Source organism: Lycium ferocissimum, chromosome 1 (assembly GCF_029784015.1).
Source record: "Lycium ferocissimum isolate CSIRO_LF1 chromosome 1, AGI_CSIRO_Lferr_CH_V1, whole genome shotgun sequence".
NCBI lineage: Eukaryota > Viridiplantae > Streptophyta > Magnoliopsida > Solanales > Solanaceae > Lycium > Lycium ferocissimum.
In genome coordinates, this window is record NC_081342.1 from 12,738,477 (window position 1) to 12,752,019 (window position 13,543).

At 31.4% G+C, this 13,543-nt stretch overlaps 1 protein-coding gene across 1 annotated transcript; it reads right to left on the minus strand.

Moving 5' to 3' along the window:
• Positions 1–1,481: 1,481 nt before the first annotated feature.
• On the minus strand, positions 1,482–3,322 carry LOC132048656 (bidirectional sugar transporter NEC1-like). Its single transcript, XM_059439358.1, has 6 exons — positions 3,196–3,322; positions 3,071–3,107; positions 2,747–2,960; positions 2,458–2,619; positions 2,160–2,279; positions 1,482–1,977 (listed from the first exon to the last, which is right to left on the minus strand). Exons 1-6 carry the CDS (start codon positions 3,239–3,241, stop codon positions 1,711–1,713), a joined length of 846 nt encoding a protein of 281 aa, XP_059295341.1. The 5' UTR covers positions 3,242–3,322; the 3' UTR covers positions 1,482–1,710.
• Positions 3,323–13,543: the final 10,221 nt, after the last annotated feature.

A 13,543-nucleotide genomic window follows, 5' to 3' on the forward strand; every position in this document is an offset into this window, starting at 1 on the left:
ATGATTATTGCAGAATGTAAGTCACAAATTAATAGTCTACTTTTAACTCAAATTAATAATACGTATCCAAATTCATAACAAGTTGTCTTGAAAGAAAAATATGCATGGATCGAAGAATTTCGATTAAGGTTTTCAATTTCAGTTCAAATCTCTACCTTCAAACATCTAATTTAAGCAAATAAACTTTTTTCAGTACGAAATATCAACTTAAAGTAGAAAACGCAAAATTCTAAAAGGGCTTTAGAGAAAATCCATTCAATTTCCACTAAAAGATAGATAATAGCTACTGATATCTACTTCTCACTAAAGGAGCCTTATAGATGATGCAAAATTGTTAGTCAATTACTCTTTCCGTTTTATTTTTTGTGATTTGATATTTGGAGTACAAGAGAAATTATTTTGCGTGAAATCAAATAAAAAAATTAAGTATTTTTTAATTTTCACATTTAAAAAGTACATAAAAATACTTTAGTCGCAATTGTTAATAATTTAATTCAAGAAAATTTCTTTTTTTGCTCGTGGAAGCAAAAGAAAAAGCAAAAAAAAAAAAAAAAAAAAAAATGGAAGTTGGTTTTCTACCAAATGGGCTTCATTGAAGTTTCTTGTCATTTTCTGTTTCAAAAAAAAGTTTCTTAGAATATATCAGATGTTTTGATGGTTTAGATTTTTCCCTTTGATGGGTTTTCCTTTAATCATAAATTTAGTTTTAACGATTCTAATTTTACACCTTTATCTATTGTCAAGAAAATTACCAAGGGAGCATGCTTCATGAAATCACGGAACAATTCATATGTAGAAGATAAAGAGTATTTGCTAGCTTACTAAATATAGAGAACAAAAGTTACTTCCTCTCTTCTCTTTTATTTATTCATTACACTAAAAATAAATTCTCTTTTTACTAGTTCATTTTACCAATTCAAAAAGAATTAATGTTTTTCCAGTTATATTTTTCTCATTAAGTAACCATTTTCCAATCTAATTGGAGTAATATACTCCCTTCAGTCCAAATAAATGAATTTCTAGCACTTTTTCTTTGATTAAAAATAAATCGATTTTCAAAGCCCAAAGAGGTACTAGTCAATTTTTTTCAAAGTTACCCTTCTCTTACATGAGTTTTTCAAATTTCAACATTGACAATTTTTACTTTTAAAAAAAGTTTGGGAAAAGTAAAATGATAATATTATCAAATGACTCTTTAATTAATGTAATTAATTAACTTTCTTAGACACGCCACAAAAGTTCACTTATTTTGGATTGGAGGAAGTAATAGTTCATATTTAGATTTCTAAAGTATTCTTACTAAGGAGAATTTAGTAAAATAAACATTCAATTAATGTTATACTAACGGGAGTGTAAAATGCAAATTAGGCAAGTAAAAGAAAATGAAAAGAGTAAAATGAAAACCCTTAGTAAATTCAACCTGCATTATATATAACGACAAATCATGGAAGCAGTTACAACTCTTAAATAGCAAAGCCATAAACAGTGTAACTACCTATACATTAGGATGCACTCATCTGATATTACATTATAAGTTCCCCCTTTACATCTTTCTACCACTTTGGCTATTTGGGGCAAAGTGTCTCTTCGTAGAAGGCCTAAATACCCCTAGAGCTTAAATCTCGGTGCATCATTTTTTTCTTTCGGATAATAGTTTCTTAAGCCAATCAGCAAAAGCATAAATAGGTTACGTTGCATAATGGACGTGGATTAATTTTCTCGTACGTTAGAAGCTGTTAGTACAACTTCTTGCTTCTTACTCAAATCCTTTTTTTCATGAGCATCATCAACTTCTTCTTGCTTTTTCTGATCATCAGCTTTTTCTTGATTCTCCAGCACCGCCACTTTAATATCAATGACGACTTCTTTCAGATTGTTTAGATTAATGTCGGGTAGGACTTGTTGCTTTCTGTTTCTGAAGATCGCGTACAGTATCATCTGTGCAATTCCGAATGAAAATCCTAAAACGTTTGGCGTCTGTGGATCCAATAACAAGGAAAATTAAAAATATGTTAGCATATAAAAGTTGAACGAATTTAACTTCTACAGGCATAAGTCGTAAAATTATTTTCGTCTGATCAAATCAATTAAAAGCTACCTACATATAACTATCCATAAAATTGAAACTAGAAACATAGAAAATAAAGCAGGTTACTTACTGCAATGTACATGTCTTTTATCAAAAAACCATAGAAAAACCATGTGATGGCACAAATTGTGAGGAAGAAAGAAAGTGGGAATGGCATGAACTCAACGCTCTTTGTTTGGATAACACGTTTCTGCAAAAAGAAAGAAATGCTTATATTAGGCAAAATTTAAAGAATATATAGTTGAAGTGGTATATATATAGTCGATTTGATTTGATTTTCAGTTAATTTTCTTACCAACGAACCACAGAATGTAGAAATTTGCAAGCATGACAATTTATCATATGATATTGTCATTAATTTAACGTACCATAATGCTAAGAGGAGCAGCAAAAACAATAACAGAAAATACAGCACAGATCCAACCGACGATGTTGAGTCGCGTGTCACTTTTGGCGAATGTATATGTCAGGCCGACGATTGCTCCAAATAACCCTATGTTAAACAAAAGCAGCAGCTTCGTAGTGTAAATCTGCAAATCATCCAAAAAAATCAATAAATATTTCATTTTGTACTCATAATTTCAAAAATGTAATAAGTTTAGCGGTAATAATATAAATCTTGAACCCTCAAATATAAACATTAAATTGTATTATAACCTTGGCCTCTCTGGTGGCATATATCAAGAAAATTGTGAGATATATCAATTCAATTGCTGATCCGAAGCTGTTAATGGTTATCAGCAAAGTGCCATTATTTTCTTTGAGAAAAGCATAGTACAAATAAAGCATGGCACTGAATAGCGAAACCGAATAAGGTATAGACTGGAATCCTTCCGTGGATTTTCGCTTATATATCCTATAGAAAGTTGGTCTGTAAATACAGAAAAGTTGCACATATATAAGAATATTATTAAGGCATAATCTTCAGAATTGAAAAAACAAATAAGAAACTGGATCGAGGAGACTTGAACTCCATCTTACATTGGGGACAAGTACACCAAGAACGACACCCCATTTCCTGAAAAAGACCAAGCAAAAAGTATAAAATTGGTAAAAAGATGTGAGTTGTAAAGGAAAGGTAGAGGCATGAAGAATTAATTAAGTACCAAGAATGCCAAAAACAAAGGCCAACTGAGAAGCAGTGAACGCCATTCTTGGGTGTACTGGTGATAAATACAAGAGCTAAGTGGAGAAAAGCCTTAAACCATGAGGGAAAACAAAGTGTTGAGACAACGTTTATATAGAAAAAAAAAAGTGAGATATTGCTGATAAAGATTGCTTGCCACTTGAAACTACTGCCACTTTTGGCTTTGATCTGTCCAAATATCATGTTGAAAATCGACGTGGTTTTAAATGTGAACAATATAATATACTTAATTCAATTCCTAGAAGGTTAATTAATTAAAGTAGGTAATTTTCCCGAAAGTCACAATTTTGCTTGAATGTTACTCATGTACGATATATCTTTTCTCACCAAGCTACTATAGTTTGTTATTTAGGTGCTAGCTAGCTAGTATAAATTGAACCATATATGTGGTCCGTTGAAACGAGGAGTAATTTGGATAGTATATGGTTGAAATTGGAAAGAAACTATTCGAAGTTGAATTTTAATTTCCAAAAAGAAAGGAATATCCGGAAGAGCTGATTAGAGTATTATAAAAAAATAAAAATAAAAGGATACATATACTGTCAAATTTCTTTACCTGTTGCTCATCTTATTTGAAAAACTTTGAATCTATGATATTATTTGAATTAAAGAAGTATTTTCATGAAAAGTCGAAATTTATCGTTTATAATTTTAAATTTTTAACGTCTTCTTTGCAACACATATATCACTAAACTAGTTTCTCGACACGTGTGTTGCACGTGTATGTCGAGTTATATAATAGAGGGTTTTGTAAAATATATTATTAAAAGAATTGAGTGAATGGTTGTTCATGAAAGAATAAATAATAAGATTATGTGTTTGCACACACATATATCACTAAACTAGTTTCTCGACACGTGCATTGCACGTGTATGCCGAGTTATGTAATAGATGGTTTTGTAAAATACATTATTAAAAGAATAATTTTAAATTTGTAACTTCTTCTTTGGCGCAAATACATAGAAATAAATTCATAATCTGGACAAGGAAACAAGTTTTTGTATGTGAAGATTGTGATGCGCCAGTAAGCAGTTATAGAGATATAGGAGGGCCTAATACGATTGAAGAAGTACTTTCATAAAAAGTCGAAATTTATCGCTTATAATGTTAAAATTTTTAACGTCTTCTTTGGCCAAATACATAGAAATAAATTCTGAATCTGAACAAGAAAATGAGTTTTGTGTCTGTGAAGATTGTGATGCGCCAATAATCAGTTATAGAGATATAGGAGAGCCTAATACGATTAAAGAAGTACTTTCATGAAAGTCGAAATCTATCGTTTATAATTTTAAATTTTTAACGTCTTCTTTGGCGGAAATACATAGAAATTAAATTCCGAATCTGGACAAAGAAATGAGTTTTGTGTTTGTGAAGATTGTGATGCGCCAACAATCAGTTATAGACATATAGGAGGGCTTAATACGATTTAAAGCATGCAAATGGAGAAGGACGTGATTTATAGTCACATAAATAACATGTCTGTTTAAGAATATATATATATCAGGAAAAAAAAAATCTTAAACTCTATGCTTAATAAGTACATTTACATAAAATGAAACGGAATAATTAAGTACGTTATGAATTTTATGTGCCTCCATATAAGATCTCTCTAATAAATGTATAAACCAACTTCGTTGTCTTATAGAACAATCACCATTTCTTTCTATATTGCTGTTGGAAACACTTGTCAAAAAGCAAAACAGAAACAAAAGAAAACAAAATAGTGTTGAGACAAGGTACGTACGTCAGATGAGATGAGTTACGTGAAGGAAATTGAAAGTGAAAGAAAAAGAGAGAATGAGAGAAACAAAAGATAGAAGAAACGGCGTAGGTTGTGCAAGCTTTAGACTGTTGTCGTTTGCACGTGACTTTTTTCTTCCGTTACGTTTTCTTATACCGTATACACCCAATTACGCCGTCCGTTTCAAAATAAGTGTTAACAACGACAACATACCTAGCTAGCGTTTGGCCATAGATTTCCAAAAAAAATTAAAAAATTTGATTTGGGTGAAGTTTTTCAAGTTTAAAAAATGTGTTTGGCCATAGTTTTTCAAAACATATTTCACTTTTTGTTTTGAAAAAACATGAAACGTTACTTATACCCATAAATTCTAAAAACTATCAAAAATAAACATACATACTTGTTAATTCCGAATTATGCAGAACATAATATTTTAACAACAATTGCCAACAATACACTTACTAGCTACTACAATTCAAATTGTCATACAAAGATTCATCCGTGCAGGAAAAAAAAACAACTGTAGTAACTAGCTATTCTTTAATATAATCTTCCCACATTGTACGAATAATCTTCAATTTATAAAAGAGACTGCATTAATTGTGGAAACATGATAGATACTGCTTTAATGGAGGAACATGGTAGATAGAATTAGTTGGGTCATAAATATATTAAAAAAAAAAAAAATTAGTTTTTAAAAGTTTTGAAAAGGCCAAAACATAGACCTTGGCCCAAAAACAGGTTTGAGCCAAAATTTGGGAATTTGAATATTTGTTTTCAAAATCTGTAAAAAATTGATGTTCAAGCAAAGATTTGAAAACAAATCTTCAAATATGCTCTCAAAATCTATGGCCAAATAGGAGCCTAGTATAATCTCACTGTGGGGTCTGGGGAGGATAGAGTGTATGCAAACTTTACCCCTACCTTGTGACGGGTAGAGAGATTATTTCTGATAGACCTCCGGCTTGAAGAGAGATGAAAAAACATTAGTAATAATAAGCAGTAATAACAGCAAGATAATAAGATAACAGAGTGAAAGCATCTTAGCAAAAAAAAGTTTGTCCCAAAATAAGTGTCAACTTAGGAATTCAAAATAAAAATTGGCAAGTGTTTCTAACTATGCCCTTGGCATTAAATAAGTAGACCTCTTTAATACTACTCTATTCTCAAAAAATATCTAATAAAAATGAATAGTTTAGTAAACTTCACATTATATTTTAAATTTTTTAATGGACGTGATTTTTGCTAGCTAAGAGGACACTTACTTTGGAATGAAGGGAGTAGTATATAAACCATAATCTCTTTTCTAAAATCTAACCAAAAAAAAAAAAAAAACGACTCCACTTTTAGTACATTTTACACTGTAGGTGGCACCACGTAGGATTCCCTTCTTTTCTTCCTTTTGACGAGCTTTTCTCCATGCAATGTACCAATTTTGTTCTTCTTGAACCCTCGAACTGTCAGTTGTATCTCTAAGTAATCCCTTCATTAATTTCATTTTATGCATTATTTTGCTTTAGCTTAACACAAAGTTTAGAAATATTAAAAAAAAATTGTGGTATATATATCATATCACAAGTAACTTTTTTAGTTTTTTAAGGATTTAAACATATGATATCATTAAGAATATGAAACGTCTTGACAGGTATATAAAATTAGGCTCGATGTCTACAAAGATATATATACGAATAGTATACAATTAAGGTTCATATACCTGAGCAAATTTTTTTGGACCTGAGACATACTCATTGTTGTTATAGAGTAACCTTATATATTCTACTACTCCCTCCGTCTCATATTACTCGTCTACTTTTTCTTTTACACGCCCTTTAAGAAATCATAAATAAAAGATATATTTTTACTATCTTATCCTAATTTCTCTCAAATAAATTGCGCTCTAGTAATTAATGATTATTTTCAACACTTAATATTAAAGGTATGATGAGGAAGATTTAATTAATTGTATTTTAATTTTGTAAATTGATAAATAATTTAAGACAAATACTTTTAGTAAGATAGACAAGTAATATGCGACGGAGGGAGTATATGATAAAGTCTGTTAGGAGAGATATTCTCCAGTTGTGAACTTTGTATCCAAATCATAAATTGAGTACCTGAATCAAAGTTGGAACTAGCTAGTAAGATCAAAGACGTGTGAGATCCGAACGAATCTTAACAAATTGTTTTTTCTTTTCTTTTCCACAATCTGTTCTGAAGGAAAATATTTTATTGATAAACTCTATGAATCTCTAAACGCTCTTTGCAATCTCCACAACATAAAATAAATAGCAGCAGCCCTATTTATAATATTATAAAACCTACTTTAACTCAAAACAGGAAAACCTATTCCTATACTAATTTGACTATAAATCCTTATTGGACATGGATTAAAATATCAAATCCTAACCAATTTTTGTTTCCTACAATTTTGAATTATTATTTCTAACATTCTCCCGTAATTCAAAATTGTATATCTGATTCTTGATACACTTGTCACCATCTTCCAATTGTTGAAGCACTTGTTTCCAGCCCATCAATTGTTGAAGCACTTTCTCTTCAACCGTCACTCACTATCTTCTAATTTGTTGAAGCACTTTCTCTTCAACCTTCACAATCGTTGGAGCACTTTCTCTCCAACATTCCAATTTGTTGATGCGCTTTCTCACCAACCTTCAATTGTTGAAGCACTTTCTCTTCAACCTTCACAATCGTTGGAGCACTTTCTCTCCAACATTCCAATTTGTTGATGCACTTTCTCACCAACCTTCAATTGTTGAAGCACTTTCTCTTCAACCTTCACAATCGTTGGAGAACTTTCTCTCCGACATTCCAATTTTGTTGATGCACTTTCTCACCAACCTTCAATGATTCTGTTTCTTGCATAAAGCACTTTCTCTTCAACCTTCAACCGTTGGAGCACTTTCTCTCCAACATTCCAATTTTGTTGATGCACTTTCTCATCAACCTTCAATTGTTGAAGCACTTTCTCTTCAACCTTCACAATCGTTGGAGCACTTTCTCTCCAACATTCCAATTTTATTGATGCACTTTCTCATCAACCTTCAATTGTTGAAGCACTTTCTCTTCAACCTTCACAATCGTTGGAGCACTTTCTCATCAACACCCTTTTTTTTAACCCAATTTTCCAACGTCTAAAGAAGACAGTTCGTCCCTCTTGTGCATTTTTTCTTGCACCTCTTTAAACTTGCAATAGTTTGTTAGTCCTTGTCAGCATAATTGTTTTTCATGCATATCATTAGTCCGACGTTTGCCAATGTCATCATCATTGGCCGGAGAAGAAACCAAAGATATATGAGTCATGATGCCATATCAAAGAAACTCTTTGATTTTCTACCAGGATCGTAGAAGCTCTGATACCAATTTGAAGGAAAATATTTTATTGATAAACTCTATGAATCTCTAAATGCTTTCTACAATGCCATAATATAAAATAAATAGCAGCAGCCCTATTTATAATAGTATAAAACCTACTTTAACTCAAAACAGGAAAACTTATTCCTATACTAATTTGACTATAAATCCTTATTGGACATGGATTAAAATATCAAATCCTAACCAATTTATATTTCCTAAAATATTGAATTATTATTTCCAACATGTTCTCATTTAGAAACTATACAAAATCAGATTTGTCTTTTTGCCAAGTGAAATATAGTTCAGGTACTCGGAGTTTCGACTCCCACAGTGTTATTTAGCATATGAAATTTCTCGAAAAATACTTATTCATACTCAATATTTACATTTTGAGCCTAAAACCATTTAACTTTAGGGGTGTTTGGTACGGAGAAAAATATATTTCAGAAAATGTGTTTTTATTTCTCTTGTTCGGTTAGTTAAAATATTTTGAAAAACATTTTCTCCAGAAAAACAAGTTCCTTAAAATTAAAAAAATGACTTGACTAAAGAAAGTAGGGAAAATAATTTGATTGTTTCCTTCCCACCCATTCAACGCCCCCAACCCCCAACCCTTGATTATCCAACCCCCGCCATCCCTAAACCCTCGCTTCACGTGCACCCATCCCTCCCCAATGCTTTGCTTGATTACCAGAGGCAGATTTAGAATTTCTAGAATATGAGTGCATCACTAAAAAAAGAAAGAGAAAATAGAAAGTTTTAAGTGTGAATTAATCCTTGTTCCTTTGGTAAATAATTTAATATTCAAATCAAGTGCACCATTCAGCCATTTTGGAGAATGCATGCATGCCAGCAAATAATATTAGATCAATTCTAGAAAATATGTACATAAAATACTTACTTTTGCGGAAAAAAACCACGTGTTCACAAGCATCACAATTTAGTCAATTAATTGTAGATTTCATATTAGTGTTCTTGGGATATAATTTTTCTTACTTACCAAACACTAAAAAATAAGTAATAAACCCACTTATTTTTAAAACATTCTCCTTCCTACCAAACACACTCTTTAAGTGTTACAAATTAAATTGATACTAATACATATATTCTACTACACTACAAATTTAATTGCATCCGGTGTGTCCTCTCACCGACCTGGAAAAAAAAAATCATGTCGGCAGGCCGGGTATACGGGGGCTGTCGAAGAAGTGTTTCAACGCGCTGCAACCCCTACTTTTTGACTCCTTTTATGCAATTATGAACTCCATGAAACTTTATCAATTCTAGCGTAACTTATCCTTTTGGAGCTGACGTAACAAACTACGTGAGCCTCTTAACACCCGCCAAAATAATAAATGTACAACATTATGAGCTTGCGAATAATTTTATTTTGCTTAACTGTAATTAATTACTATGTATTCTCATTTTATTAATTCACTTATTAAGATTAATTGATATGATATGATGTAAACATCCGGAGCGCAAGTAAGTTTTAATTTGGCAATTACTTAATCATGACTAAGAGGGAAAAATATACTAGAAAATTTATATGCTCGGTGGAAAATCATAGGGTAAATAAAAAACTTCTCAGCTCACCTTTTGTTGCATCATATATTTAATTTGTCTAGTGGTTTCTGTTTCCTTCCTAACCCCCTCCCCGTTTTTTTCCATACCTTAGCTCATGAGTGGACGTCTTTAACATTAAGCTACATCAAACTACAGAATATAGTTGATTGAGTTGCACACATTCACAATCTATCATAGTGTCTGTTTTGTCTAGACTGCATATATTCCGAAATATATGCAAAAATGGAAATAATATTGATATGTTGGGATATGAATGACGTCTATCATTGATTTTTGAAGTGTTCTCAATCAAGGTCTATATAAACAACTTTTTTTGGCAAACTATACAGATATACGTTTTCTCGTTCCCTAATTAATAGATTAACGTGGAGTTTTGAAAATTTCTGCAATTAATATACGCAGTTGCTTTTCCAAGTTCGTCTCCTCTATATAATACAAATCATCCTAAATTTCAATTCAAGCAGCAATTTTATATTTCATTAATTAGGGAAAGTGTAATAGGTGGATGGTGTTGTGACATCCAGAGATTTATTTCACCTAATTATGAATTAAAACACATCATGTGTGATATTTGAATTATAAAGATTCACGATCATGCTAGTTAGCGATTTAGTTTCGACCACTTATTAACATATTTTTCATTATAACATTTTTGAAATGTCTCATTTTATCACAAATCATCAAATATTGAATTTATTCACATATAAACATGTTGCAATGTCTCCAATTGTTATGATATCAACACATGCACAGTCGGGTTTACTCCGTATATATTGGTGAACGGTTCATAGTAATTTTCGTCCCCTAGTTAAATTCTTATTTTAATTCTTGTAATGATTTGCTAAACACGTTAACCTTCAACTAATTAAAATGTGTACTCTTGATCCCTTTCACAAAATTACCAAAATTATTAGTTGTTCTATCATTTAATTACTCATGTATTATGTTAAACTTATATATTTCTCCATAATTTGAGAGCAATATAATTCTAAAAATGGTCAAACATAACATATTTCTTACATATAGGGATCAAAATATATATTTTCAATTATTTAAAGGTTAAATGTTCTACGTCATTTATCACAAGGACCAAAATTAAAATTTATCAATAATTAAGAATGAAAAGTTCTACACGAAGTTTGTACATTGGGATAGACTTTAAGAAGGTTTCTACTCCAATGGATGCATGACAACGTGGATATAATACTATTTAAATCAGACAAAAACAAGCGGTCAAAATGGAAGATGATGCAAGAATTCTAGTCCCAAAGATCGGAACTCATTAATTGTAATCCCAATTCATTTACAGAATAATAACTTTTAAAAAAAAAAAAATATGTAAGTAATCAGGGTCGGCTCAATGGAATTGGTGGCCTAAAGCCAACTAATAATAAGACGTTTCAAGTATATTCAATAAAACTAGATTCTGCGTGCGTCACATATACATCTCGTGCGCCGCACGAGCATCCTTTGAAATAATCTTGCAACTAAGTGCTTGAAGGTTTGTGCTACCTTATTATAACAAACTAAAGCAAAATTGACGTAAATGCAATGATATAAGAAAAACGTGAAAAGCAACGACCTCAATTTGGGTTTTGGTGTTTAGCTCGAAATTCTCAGACAATTGCATTCTTATGGAAAATGTTTGTCCTATATTACTCAATTTAGTTATTTTTTGCTGACCTAGCTCCCCATTTGCTTTTAATATGTCGTCTTTCAGACATTGGCACATTGCTTACCGTTATATATATATATGAAACTAATAGCTTCAAATTAGAATATAATATTCTTGAATTTCAATCAAATAGTACGTATTACGAAACAAAGAAACTTACGTATAGCCGCGTCTCTATGGTTTTCTTTATGTTTCTTCTACGTTAAATTTTTTGCAATGTTACATGACTAAATTCTCGTTATGGTAACAAGTCAATTGCCACTACTTTGTGCTTTTATAAACAAATTTTACCTCTAGTGGATTGACAATTAAATAAAACAAAAAGAAGCAACTCATTACTCCTTTTTATGCCAGTTCTACAGAATTTGATGCTGTGAGTCCAAACTTTATGTATATGTACAAACAGTTCAATGAACAAATGACATATAGATAGACTTTATATCTTTCTTTTTTTCTCAAACTTAAAATCTTGCTTTTCCAACTTGAGCACTCATCTGTGGTACACTTCATCATCTTGTTTTAATCGTTCAAAAAATTGGTTAGGATTTATTTGCGATATATAATTTCCACTCTTTTCTTAGCGATATGTCCCAATTTCTGAAAATATGGTTGACCATTGAAATCAGATTTTTGGTTAATTAATCTAATAACTAAATGTTTGGCACGTAAATTTGACATTCAAAGTCTGATTGTATGGAGAAGTAAGTTATGTGGAATTTCTAACGCGTTGATTTGTGGCAAGGTCCCGAACATGTAACAACTCAAGATATTACAGTAGACATAAATTCAGTAAATTACTCTCCATGACTTTGAAAATGGGTGCTTTTGAACTTTTGACCTAGCTTGGTCTATGGGCAAACCTAATTTGAAGTCGAAAGTCAAAACTTGTTAAACTTGAAATTTTGCCCATGGGACAAACGAGGTCAAAAATTTTTAAAGACCACTCACCTCCGAGGCCATTCTTGTAAATGAAGTAATTACACGGTTTGCCCTTCAGATGGACTGGTCTCTAATTTTTGCCCTTCAAATGGGCTGGTCTTTAATTTTTGCCCTTCAAAATCGAACTTATGCCTAGTGGTTAAAGGTCATATTTGACCACATTGAGCTATATCGAAGATCCAAACGATCAATAACACTTAATAAAAGAGGACTAAAATTGTTCAGAGGTTACTTAAATTTGAACTCATGACACTGTTGACCGAATTATAACTTGTTGATGAATCATTTATAACTGAATGCATATGCAGCCCCCTAAACTTACCCTTTTTTCCTTTTTGGCACCTCAACTAAGTGTTGTTCCTATCCTATTGAACCCCTGAACTCGTCCTCAAGTGTGTATATCAAATCCCCTAAATCTGATTTTTATTAGAAACAGAAATTAAATTGGATAAATGAAGGTGGAATAATATTTTAGACATGTGGTAAGCTATTCTTTAGGTCATGGATTTGTCGGTTTTTGCTGGTTCTGTTCTTCCACTGTCAGCCTAATTAAGAGCTATTCTTTTTTTACTCCTCTCAATTGCTGCTAATCTTAGCTGCATAATTAAATTAGAATGTATATTAGCATGTTGCTACATTGAGGATGGAAGACTATGTAAGTCAGATTGTGTTTGACAAACATACTTGAGGACGAGTTCAAACAACACTTAGTTGAGGTGCTAAAATAGAAAGGAAAAAAAAAAAAAAAGGACTAGTTTAGGGGGGCGCATAAGGATTCAAAGGTTTGAAATTGTGTCGCACAATTCAAGAAATACACAACTTGAAGAAACTTATCTTAAATAATCAAAATCTCTTCTAGATTTTAAAACTATCATTTTACAACACTTAACCATGAGTTACTAATGGATCTAATTGAGTCCGGAGCCAAAATGGCATATTTTTGCAGCCATTAGACCAAAATAGGTCAGTTTTTTTTTTTTTTTATACCAC

Excerpts from the sequence above, each read along its gene's own strand:
- LOC132048656 (XM_059439358.1), bottom strand. The coding sequence starts at position 3,241 with ATGGCGTTCACTGCTTCTCAGTTGGCCTTTGTTTTTGGCATTCTTG. Across the intron at positions 2,961-3,070 it reads TTGGTGTACTTGTCCCCAAT|ACCAACTTTCTATAGGATAT; the intron begins GTAAGATGGAGT and ends CTGTATTTACAG. Across the intron at positions 1,978-2,159 it reads TAAAAGACATGTACATTGCA|ACGCCAAACGTTTTAGGATT; the intron begins GTAAGTAACCTG and ends TTGGATCCACAG.